The sequence below is a fragment of the Zonotrichia leucophrys genome, unplaced genomic scaffold (genome assembly GCF_028769735.1).
Source record: "Zonotrichia leucophrys gambelii isolate GWCS_2022_RI unplaced genomic scaffold, RI_Zleu_2.0 Scaffold_571_32338, whole genome shotgun sequence".
Lineage (NCBI taxonomy): Eukaryota > Metazoa > Chordata > Aves > Passeriformes > Passerellidae > Zonotrichia > Zonotrichia leucophrys.
The window spans coordinates 21,027-32,338 of record NW_026992776.1 but is presented as its reverse complement, the minus strand read 5'-3'; the positions used below and the strand labels follow the sequence as shown (position 1 = coordinate 32,338).

The window sequence follows — 11,312 nt, the reverse complement described above, 5'->3', positions numbered from 1 at the left end:
CCTTTTCGTCCCCCCCCCAGATCCCAAATTTTCCCCCCCAAAATTTCCCCATTTTCCCCCCCAAAAACCCCCTTTAAATGGCCCAAAAAACCCTCTTTAAACCCCCAAAATTTCCCCTTTTTTTCCCCCAAACCCCCCCTTTTTTTACCCCCCTAAACCCCCTTTTTACCCTCTAAACCCCCCAAAAAACCCCCTTTAAATCCCCCCAAACCCCTCCCAAAATCCCCATTTCCCCCCCAAAATCTTCACCCCCAAAACCCCCCGTTTTTACCCCCAAAAACCCATTTTTATTCCCCCCAAAATCCCATTTTACCCCTGAAAAATCCTTTTTTCCCCCCCAAAATCGCCATTTACCCCCAAAAAATCCATTGTACCCCAAAACCCCCCTTTTTACCCAAAATCCCCATTTTTCACCCCATTTTCCCCCCTCCAGGCGTGTTCTCCTTCGGCCTGCTGGCCACGGCCATTTTCGCCAACGCGGGCCAGGTGGTCCTGGGGACCCCCGCCCCGCATTTCCTGCCCGTGTGCCGCCCCAAATCTCCTTTTACCCCCCAAAATCCTCATATTTACCCCCAAAAAACCCATTTTCCCTAAAAAATCCCATCATTCCCCCCCAAAAATAAATTTTTTACCTCTAAATTCCCCCAAAAATTCATTTCGCCTCCCCCGACCCCCAAATTTTCCCCCAAAATTCCCATTTTCACCCCCCAAATCGCCATTTTTTCACCCCAAATCTCATTTTACCCCCCAAAATCCTCATATTTACCCCCAAAAATCCCATTTTCCCTCAAAAATCCCATCATTCTCCCTCAAAAATCCCATTTTTACCTCATAAATTCTCCCCAAAAATTCCATTTTCGCCTCCCCAACCCCAATTTTCCCCCCCAAAATTCCCCATTTTCACCTCCAAAATCCCATTAAAAGGGCCCAAAACCCCCCTTTAAAACCCCAAAACCCTTTTTTTCCCCCAACCCCCTTTTTCCCCCAAAAAAACCCTTTTTCCCTCAAACCCCCCCAAATTTTTCCCCCAAACCCCCCCAAAAAAACCCTTTTTTTCCCCCCCCCTCCCCCCAAAAATTTCCCCCCCCAAAACCCATTTTTTCCCCCAAAACCCCTTTTCCCCCCAAAAATCCCTTTTTTTTTCCCCCCCAAAACCCCTTTCCCCCAAAACCCCCCCCTTTTTTCCCCAAAACCCCTTTTTCCCCCCTTTTTTCCCCCCCCGGGGCTGTTCTCCTTCCCCCTCTGGCCACGGCCTTTTTCCCAAGGGGGGGTGGCCCGGGGGACCCCCCCCCGCTTTCCGGCCGGGTTTGCCGCCCCAATTCAGCGGTGGGTGGGGGGCCCCCCCGGGACCCCCCGGGGCCCCCCCCGGGGCCCCCCGGGGGGCCCCCGGGGCCCCCTTTTGGGGCCCCCCCCCAATTGGCCCCCGGGGGGGTCCCCCCCTTTTCCGGGGGCCCCCCGCCGGGCCGGGCCCCCAGGGATTTCCCGGGGAAAGGGGCGGCCTCGGGCCACCGGGGGCCCTTTGCTGGGGAATTTACAATTTTGGGGGAATTTGGGGGGTTTTGGGGTTTTTGGGGGGGGTTTTTGGGTTTTTTTTGGTTTTTTTTTTTTTTTTTTTGGGGGTTTTTTTTTGGGGGGGTTTTTTTGGGGGGTTTTTTTTTTTTTTTTTTGGGCAGTTTTTAAAGGGTTTTTTTAGGGGGTTTTTTGGGGTTTTTTTTGGGGGGTTTTATGGGTTTTCGGGGTTTTTGGGGTTTTATTTTTTTATTTGGGGTTTATTTTTTTTTTGGGTTTTTTTGGGGTTTTTTTGGGATTTTTTTGGGTTTACTCCCGGTTTTTGGGGGTTTTTTTTTTGGGGGTTTTTGGGGGTTTGGGGGCGGGCTCGGCCCCCTGGGGGGGGGCTTTTTATAATTTTGGGTGAATTTGGGGGGGGTTTTGGGGGGTTTTGGGTTTTTTTTTTTTTTTGGGGGTTTTTTTTGGGGGTTTTTTTTGGGGGGGTTTTTTGGGGTTTTAAGGGGTTTTATAGGGTTTTTGGGGTCTTTGGTTTTTGGGGGGTTTATATGGGGTTTTTGGGTTTATTTGGGTATTTGGGGGTTTTTTTGGGTTTAGGGGGGCTATGGGGGTTTTTAAGGGGTTTGGGGGGTTTTTTTTGGGGTTTTTTTGGGGGTTTTTTGGTTTTTTTTGGGGTTTTTTGCTATTGATTTGGTTTATTTGGGATTTTTTGGGATTTTACTCCGGGGTTTTTGGGGTTTATTGGGATTTTGGGTATATTTTGGGATAATTCTCTCTGTTCCCCCATTCCAGCTGTACGTGACCCTGGCCTGGCGGGGAGGGGGCAGTTTTTGGGGTATTTTTGGGGTATTTTTGGGCGTTTTTGGGTATTTTTGGGGATTTTGGTTTTTTTTTGTTTCAAGTTTTTGGGGTGTTTTTGGGATTTTCGGGGTTTTTTGGATTTTTGGGATATTTTTCTTCTAACCCCGCGTACTACCCTGGCCTGGCAGGAGGGGGCATTTTTGGGTTTTTTTGGGGGGTATTTTTGGAGTTTTTTGGGCAGTTTTTGGGGTTTTTTTTTGGGTTTTTTGGGGTTTTTTTTTTTGGGGATTTTGGGGTATTTTTGGGGGTTTTTTGGGATAATTCTCCCCTGTTCCTCCATTCCAGCTGTAGTGCCCTGGCCTGGTGGGGAGGGGGCAGTTTTTGGGTGTTTTCTGGAGTATTTTTGGGTATTTGGGGTTTTTTTGGGGTTTTTTTTTTGGGGGATTTTGGGGTTTTGGGAGTATTTTTGGGGGTATTTTGGGGTTTTTTTTTTTTGGGGAATTTTGGGTTTTTTTTGGGGGTATTTTGGGTGATTCTCTCTGTTCCCCATTCCACTGTACGGACCCTGGCCGGGAGGGGAGGGGGCGTTTTTGGGGGGGTTTTTTGGAGTATTTTTGGGCATTTTTGGGGTATTTTGGTGGTTTTCGGGATTTTGGGGTATTTTTGGGGGTTTTTGGGGGGGCTTTTTTTTGGGATTTTGGGGATTTTTTGGGGGTTTTGGGGTATTTTTGGGGTATTTTTGGGGATTTTTGGGGTATTTTGGGGGTGGTTTTTTTGGGGATTTTGGGGTATTTTTTGGGATAATTCTCTGTGTTCCCCCGTTCCAGCTGTACGTGACCCTGGCCTGGCGGGGAGGGGGCAGTTTTTGGGGTATTTTGGGGTTGTTTTTTTGGGGATTTTGGGGTATTTTTGGAGTATTTTGCATTGTTTTTTTGGGGATTTTGGGGTATTTTTGGAGTATTTTGGCATTAGTTTTTTTGGGGATTTTGGGTATTTTTGGGGTATTTTTTGGGATAATTCCTTGTTCCTCCATTCCAGCTTACGTGACCTGGCCTGGCGGGGAGGGGGCAGTTTTTGGGGTGTTTTTGGGGTTTTTTGGGGTATTTTTTGGGATAATTCTCTCTGTTCCCCCGTTCCAGCTGTACGTGACCCTGGCCTGGCGGGGAGGGGGCAGTTTTTGGGGTGGTTTTTGGGGTATTTTTGGGGTGTTTTTTGGGTATTTTTGGGGTATTTTTGGGGTATTTTGGGGTTATTTTTGGGGGGTTTTTGGGGTATTTTTGGGGTGATTCTCTCTGTTCCCCCATTCCAGCTGTACGTGACCCTGGCCTGGCGGGGAGGGGGCAGTTTTTGGGGTGGTTTTTGGGGTATTTTTGGGGTATTTTTGGGATAATTCTCTCTGTTCCCCCGTTCCAGCTGTACGTGACCCTGGCCTGGCGGGGGTGGGGACTTTTGTTTTTGGGGGGTTTTTTTGGGGATTTTGGGGTATTTTGGGGGTGGGGATTTTTTGGGGTTTTTGGGGTGTTTTTGGGGATTTTTTTGGGATTTTTGGGATCACTCTCCCTGTTCCTCCCATTCCAGCTGTACGTGACCCTGGCCTGGCGGGGAGGGGGCTCCCGCCTGGCCAAGCCCGCGGCCGTTTTGGGGTTCGCGGCCCCCCCGTTCCTGCTGGGGGCGCTGCGCGTGGCCGAGCACCGCAACAGCTGGGGAGGGGTCCTGGGGGGCTTCCTGTGCGGCACCGCCATCGCCGCCTTCCTGGTGAGCACCCCGAAAATCCCAAAAATCACCCCAAAAAAATCCCAAACTGCACCTGAAACCCAAACCCCCCAAAAAAACCCCCAAAAATCCCAGTAAAAATTAAAAAAAAATCCCAAAAAAATCCCAAACTGCACCTGAAACCCAAACCCCAAAAAAACCCCAAAAATCCCAGTAAAAATTTTTAAAAAAATCCCACAAAAAATCCCACAAAATTCCCAAAAATCTACCCCAATTAAAAACACTTCAAAAACCCCCAAATCTTAAAAACCCAAAAATCCCACAAAAATCCACCCAATTTCCCCCGCCCCGGGTTCCTGTGCGCACCACCTCGCCGCCTTCCGGTGACACCCCGAAAATACCAAAAACTCCAAAAAAATCCCAAATCCCCCTCAAAAAATCCCCCAAATTCCCCCAAATCTCTCCCCCAAAATGCCCCCAAAATCTCCCAAAATCCCGCTAAATTTCCCAAAATCCCCCCCAAAAATTCCCCCGGGAATTGCCCCCAAAATCCCCCCAAAAATCCCCCAAAGTTCCCCCCAAATTTTCAAAATTTTCTCCCAAATCCCTCCCCAAAATTCCCCCAAAATTCCTCCAAAACCTCCCCTAAAATTCCCCCCCCAAAATTCCCCAAATCCCAAAATTCCCCCCAAAATTTTCCCCCCAAAACCCCCCAAATCGTGCTAAAATTTCCCAAAATCACCCCAAAAATTCCTGAATCTGCCCAAAATTCCCCAAAATGCCCCAAAATGTTTAAAATTCCCCCAAAATTCCTCCCAAAATTCCCCCAAAATTCCCCCCAAAATCCCCCCCTAAAATCCCCCCCTAAAATTCCTCAAATCCCCCAAACCCCCAAATTCCCCCCAAAATTCCCCCAAATCCCCCCAAAATCGTGCTAAAATGTTCCCAAAATCCCCCAAAAAATTCCCCCGAATCTGCCCAAAATTCCCCAAAATCCCCCCAAAAAATCCCCCCAAAATTCCCCCAAAAAATGTTTCAAAATTCTCTCCCAAATTTCCTCCCAAAATTCCCCCAAATTCCTCACAAAATTCCCCCAAAATTCCCACAAAATCCCCCCAAAAATTCCCAAATTTCCCAAATCCCCCTGAAAAAGCCCCCCAAAATGTCCCAAATCCCTCCAAAAATCCAGAAATTCCCACAAAATTCCCCCCAAAATTCCCCAAATTTCCCCCAAATCCCCCCAAAAAATCCCCCTAAAATGTTCCCAAAATCCCTCCAAAAATCCCAGAAATTCCCACAAAATCCCCCCAAAATTCCTCCCGAAAAATCCCCCTAAAATGTTCCCATAATCCCCCCAAAATCCGACTGAAATCCCCCCAAAATTCCCCCAAAAATCCCAGAAAATCCCCAAAAATCTCCCCAGAATTTCCCCAAAAATCCCCCCAGATTCCCCAATTCCGCCCCTCCCCCAGGTCACGTGCGTGGTCGGAAACTTCCAGAACCAGGGGGGGGATTTGGGGTGGGGGGGGACCCCCCGAGCCCCCCCCGAGCTGCCCCCCCAGAACCCCCAACCCCCCCTGGAGGAGATCAGCGTCACCCAGGTGAGGAGACCCCAAAAATTGACCCCAAAAATGGGGTGGGACCCCAAAAATTGACCCCAAAAACCGGGGGGAGACCCCAAAAACCGACCCCAAAAACCGGGGGGGGACCCCAAAAATTAACCCCAAAAATGGAGGGGGGGACCCCAAAAACCGACCCCAAAAACCGGGGGGGGACCCCAAAAATTAACCCCAAAAATGGGGGGGACAGCCCAAAAATTAACCTCAAAAACCAACTCCAAAAATGGGGGGGACAGCCCAAAAAATAACCCCAAAAATGGAGGGGAAACCCCAAAAATTAACCCCAAAAATAGGGGACGGACCCCAAGAAGGGACCCCAAAAATGGGGGAGGGACCCCAAAAACCGAGCCCAAAAAGGGAGCCCAAAAATGGGGGGGAGGTACCCCAAAAACTGACCCTAAAAACGGGGAGACCCCAAAAATTGACCCCAAAAATGGGGAGGGGACCCCAAAAATTAACCTCAAAAACCGACCCCAAAAATGGGGGGGACAGCCCAAAAATTAACCCCAAAAATGGGGGGGGACCCCAAAAATTAACCCCAAAAATGGGGGGGGACCCCAAAAATTAACCCCAAAAATGGAGGGGGGGACCCCAAAAACCGACCCCAAAAACGGGGGGGGGACCCCAAAAATTAACCCCAAAAATGGGGGGGGGTACCCCAAAAACCGACCCCAAAATTGGGGGGGACAGCCCAAAAATTAACCCCAAAAATAGGGGACAGACCCCAAGAAGGGACCCCAAAAATGGGGGAGGGACCCCAAAAACCGACCCCAAAAAGGGAGCCCAAAAATGGGGGGGAGGTACCCCAAAAATTGACCCAAAAACCGGGGGGGACCCCAAAAATTAACCCCAAAAATGGGGGGGACAGCCCAAAAATTAACCCCAAAAATGGGGGGGGGACCCCAAAAACCGACCCCAAAAATGGGGGGGACAGCCCAAAAATTAACCCCAAAAATGGGGGGGGAACCCAAAAATTAACCCCAAAAATAGGGGACGGACCCCAAGAAGGGACCCCAAAAATGGGGGAGGGACCCCAAAAACCGAGCCCAAAAAGGGAGCCCAAAAATGGGGGGGAGGTACCCCAAAAACTGACCCTAAAAACGGGGGGACCCCAAAAATTGACCCCAAAAACCGGGGGGGAGGACCCCCAAAAAGGACCCCAAAAATGGAAGGAGGGACCCCAAAAATTAACCCCAAAAAGGGACCCCAAAAATGGGGGGTGGGACCCCAAAAATGAGGGAAAGAAACCCCAAAAATGGGGGGAGAGACCCCAAAAAGGGACCCCAAAAATGGGAGGGGAACCCTAAAAATTGACCCAAAAATTGTCCCCAAAACCAGGGGTGGGACCCCAAAAATGGACCCAGCAAATGGAGGGGGGGACCCCAAAAATGGACCCCAAAAACCGGGAGGGAACCCCAAAAACGGGAGCAAGGAGCCCAAAAATTGGCGGTGGGACCCCAAAAATGAGGGAAAGAAACCCCAAAAATGGGGCGAGTGACCCCAAAAAGGGACCCCAAAAATTGACCCCGAAAATGGGAGGGACCCCAAAAATGGGGGAGACCCCAAGAAGGGGGAAGGGAGATGCCAAAAATGGACCCCAAAAAGGGAGGTGGGAGATCCCAGAAATGGGGGAGGGACCCCAAAAATAGGGGGGACCTCAAAAAGGGACCCCAAAAATTGACCCCAAAAATGAGGGGAGTCACAAAAGGGGAAAGGGACTCTAAAAAATGGACCCTAAAAATGGGGGGGACCCCAAAAAGGGACCCTAAAAATGGTCCTAAAAATGGGGAGGGAAACCCCAAAAATGGACCCCAAATAAAAGAGAGGGAGACCCCAAAATGGAGGGAGTGACCCTAAAAAGGGACCCCAAAAATAGGAGAAGGGACCCTAAAAATGGGGGGAGGGAGACCCCAAAAAATGGGAGAAGAGACCCCAAAAATGGACCCCAAAAAGGGGCAGGGACCCTAAAAACGGACCCCAAAAACGGAGGGGACCCCAAAATTTGGGGTGACCCCCGTTGTTCCCCCCCAGGTGCGTCGGGCGGAGTTCCCAGCGGTGACCTGAGAGACCCCGAAATCGGGAACCCCAAAAATTGGGATCCCAAAAATTGGGCAATTCTGAAATTTGGGATCCCAAAAAAAAAAAAAAAAATGGGGGAGGCCAGAAATTTGGGATCCCAGAATTCGAGGAATTCTGGAATTTGGGGGAGGTCAGAAATTTGGGATCCCAAAATTTTGGGGAATTCTGGAATTTGGGATCCTGAAATTTGGGAAGCCCAAAAATTGGGAACCCCAAAATGTGTGTGTGTGGGGGGGGGAAATCCCAAAATTTGGGGAATTTTGGAATTTGGGATCCTGAAATTTGGGAAACCCAAAAATTGGGAACCCCAAAATGTGTGTGTGTTTGTGGGATCCCAAAATTTGGGGAATTCTGGAATTTGGGGGGGGGGGGGGGGGGGGCAATAAAGCGGCTTTGTGTGACCCCTCCCCCTCCCCGTGTGGCTGTGTGGGGGTGGGGGCTTCTTATGGGGGATTTTGGGGGGTCCTATAAGGGGCTGGGGGGGTCTATGGGGGGGATCCATGGGGGGGTCTCTATGGGGTTTCTATGGGGGGTCTATGGGGTCTCTATAGGGTTTCTGTGGGGAGGGGTCTGTGGGGGTCTATGGGGTTTCCATGGGATCTATGGGGTTTCTGTGGGGGTCTATGGGGTCTCTATAGGGTTTCTGTGGGGAGGGGTCTATAGGGGTCTATGGGGTTTCTATGGTGGGTCTATGGGGTTTCTATGGGGTTTCTGTGGGGAGGGGTCTATGGGGGTCTATGGGATGTATAGGGTTTCTCTAGGGGTCTGTGGGGGGATCCATGGGGGTCTATGGGGTTTCTATGGGGTCTCTATAGGGTTTCTGTGGGGAGGGGTCTATGGGGTTTCCATATGGGCTGGGGGGGTGTATGGGGGATTTATAGAGGGGTCTATGGGGTCTCTATGGGGTCTATGGGGTCTCTATGGGGTTTCTGTGGGGAGCGGTCTGTGGGGTTTCCATATGGGCTGGGGGGGGTCTATGGGGGATTTATAGAGGGGTCTGTGGGGTTTCTCTAGGGGTCCAGGGGGGCGTCTATAGGGTCTCTATGGGGTCTCTATACGGACTGGGGGGGTCCATAGGGGTCTATGGGGTTTCTATAGTGGATCTATGGGGTGTCTATGGGGGTTTCTAGGGGGTCTCTATAGGGGCTGGGGGTCTCCATAGGGTCTCCATGGGGTCTCTATGGGATCTATGGGGTTTCTATGGGGGTCTATGGGGTCTCTATAGGGTTTCTGTGGGGAGGGGTCTGTGGGGGTCTATGGGGTTTCTATAGGGGCTGGGGGGATCCATGGGGGTCTATGGGGTTTCTGTGGGGAGGGGTCTGTGGGGTCTCTATAGGGTTTCTGTGGGGAGGGGTCTGTGGGGGCTCTATGGGGTTTCTATGGGGGTCTATGGGGTCTCTATAGGGTTTCTGTGGGGAGGGGTCTATGGGGGTCTATGGGGTTTCTATAGGGGCTGGGGGGGGTCTATGGGGGTCTATGGGGTGTATAGGGTTTCTCTAGGGGTCTGTGGGGGGATCCGTGGGGGTCTATGGGGTTTCTGTGGGGGGGTCTATGGGGTTTCTATGGGGGGTCTATGGGGTCTCTATAGGGTTTCTGTGGGGAGGGGTCTATGGGGTTTCTATGGGGGTCTATGGGGTCTCTATAGGGTTTCTGTGGGGAGGGGTCTATGGGGTTTCTATGGGGGTCTATGGGGGAGATCCATGGGGGCGTCTATAGGGGTCTCTATAGGGGCTGGGGGGTCTCCATGGGGTCCCTATGGAGGTCTATGGGATCTATGGGGTCTATGGGGGGTCTATGGGGTCTCTGTAGGGGCTGGGATTTTCTATGGGGTCTCTATAGGGTTTCTGTGGGGAGGGGTCTGTGGGGATCTATGGGGTTTCTATAGGGGTCTATGGGGGAGATCCATGGGGGTTTCTATGGGGTCTCTATAGGGGCTGGGGGGTCTCCATGGGGTCTCTATGGAGATCTATGGGGTTTCTATGGGGGGTCTACAGGGTCTCTATGGGGTCTCTATAGGGGTCTGTGGGGGCTGGGGGTTTCTCTGGGGGGTTCTATGGGGTTTTTATAGGGGTCTGGGGTGTCTATGGGGGTCTCTATAGGGGTCTGGGGGCTCTATGGGGGGTCTCTGTAGGGGTCTATGGGGTCTCTATGGGGGGTCCATGGGGGTCTCAATAGGGGTTTCTATAGGGGATCTATGGGGGATTCCATAGGGGTCTATGGGGTCTCTATGGGGTTTCTATGGGGTTTCTATAGGGGCTGGGGGGGTCTATGGGGGATTGGGGGGTCTTTCCCACCTATAGAAAGGGGCGTGGCCAAGCCTCACTTTCCCGCAAGCAGCCAATAGGAGAGGGCTGGGAGTGGGCGTGGCCGGAAAAGGGCGTGGTTTCAAACAACCGGAAAATGCCGTGCCCAACAAACCACGCCTACTGTGGGGTGGGACCGGGAGAAGGCGTGGCCTAATTTAAGCCCCGCCTCCCTTGACGATGTGGTGGGCGGGGCTTTAGGGGGCTGCGCTTTAATGGGCGTGGTCAATGCAGACCACTCCCCCTCCGACTGATAGATTGACACTGAAGGGGGCGTGGTTTGTGACGGGGAAGACGTTGTAGGCGTGGTCACGTCAGGCCACGCCCCCTCAACTACGGCGGCGCAAACACAAAATGGGCGTGGTTTGCGAGGGGAGATGTTATTTGTGGGCGTGGTCACCTCAGACCACGCCCTCTTGTACTCCGGCCGCAAAGCCATAGAGGGGCGTGGCTTGTATGGGGGATGGTCTTTTGTGGGCGTGGTCAGGTCAGACCCCGCCCCCTTCGGACTGCGGCTGTGCCGAAACGGAGGGGGCGTGGCTTGTAAGGGGGACTAGGCTTTGTGGGCGTGGCCACGTCAGGCCCCGCCCCCTCGGACTGCGGCGGGGCGGGCGCGGCTCCGGCGGCCGAGGGTGAGTGGGGGGGCCCGGGGGGGTTTGGGGGGATTCGGGGATTTCGGGGCGGTTTTGACAAATTTTGGGGCATTTTGGTGAATTTTGGGGAGGATTTGGGGGATATTTGGGGAGATTTGGGGAGATTTTGGGGGGATTTGGGAGGATTTTTCTTGAATTTTGGGGGATCTTGGTGAGATTTTGGGGGGATTTTTTGGGATTTTGGGGAGATTTTTGGAGATTTTACGGGGATTTTGGTAAATTTGGGGGGATCTTGAAGGATTTTTGGGGAGATTTGAGGGGATTTTGGTGAATTTGGGGGTGGATTTGGGGGGATTTTGTGGAAGATTTGGGGGGATCTTGGTGAGATTTTGGGGGGATTTTTTGGGGGGATTTTTGGCGAATTTTGGGGGATCTTGGTCTGATTTTGTGAGATTTTTTGTGGGGGGATTTTCAGGGGGGATTTTGGGGGGATTTTCGTGAATTTTAGGGGGGCTGTCCGAGGTGCTGAAAGGGGCGGGGCCGACACTGCTGGAACCCCGCCCCCAATTCCGGGAGACCCCCAATTCTGGGACCCTCCCTCAAAATTCCAGGGTCCCCCAGACCCCTGGAGACCTCCCCCCAATTCATTCCCGGGGTCCCCGTTTGGCCTCCCCCCCAGCCTCAGGACCCCCTCAAGA

The 11,312-nt window shown here is 52.0% G+C and overlaps 1 protein-coding gene across 1 annotated transcript; it reads left to right on the top strand.

Moving 5' to 3' along the window:
• Positions 1 to 433: 433 nt before the first annotated feature.
• On the top strand, positions 434 to 7,871 carry PLPPR2 (phospholipid phosphatase related 2; the record flags this gene model as incomplete). The annotated part of the gene is made up of 4 exons (XM_064701387.1): positions 434 to 534; positions 3,886 to 4,062; positions 5,493 to 5,621; positions 7,671 to 7,871. Coding segments are annotated over 4 exons (440 nt in total), but the record flags the coding sequence as incomplete, so codon positions are not given.
• Positions 7,872 to 11,312: the final 3,441 nt, after the last annotated feature.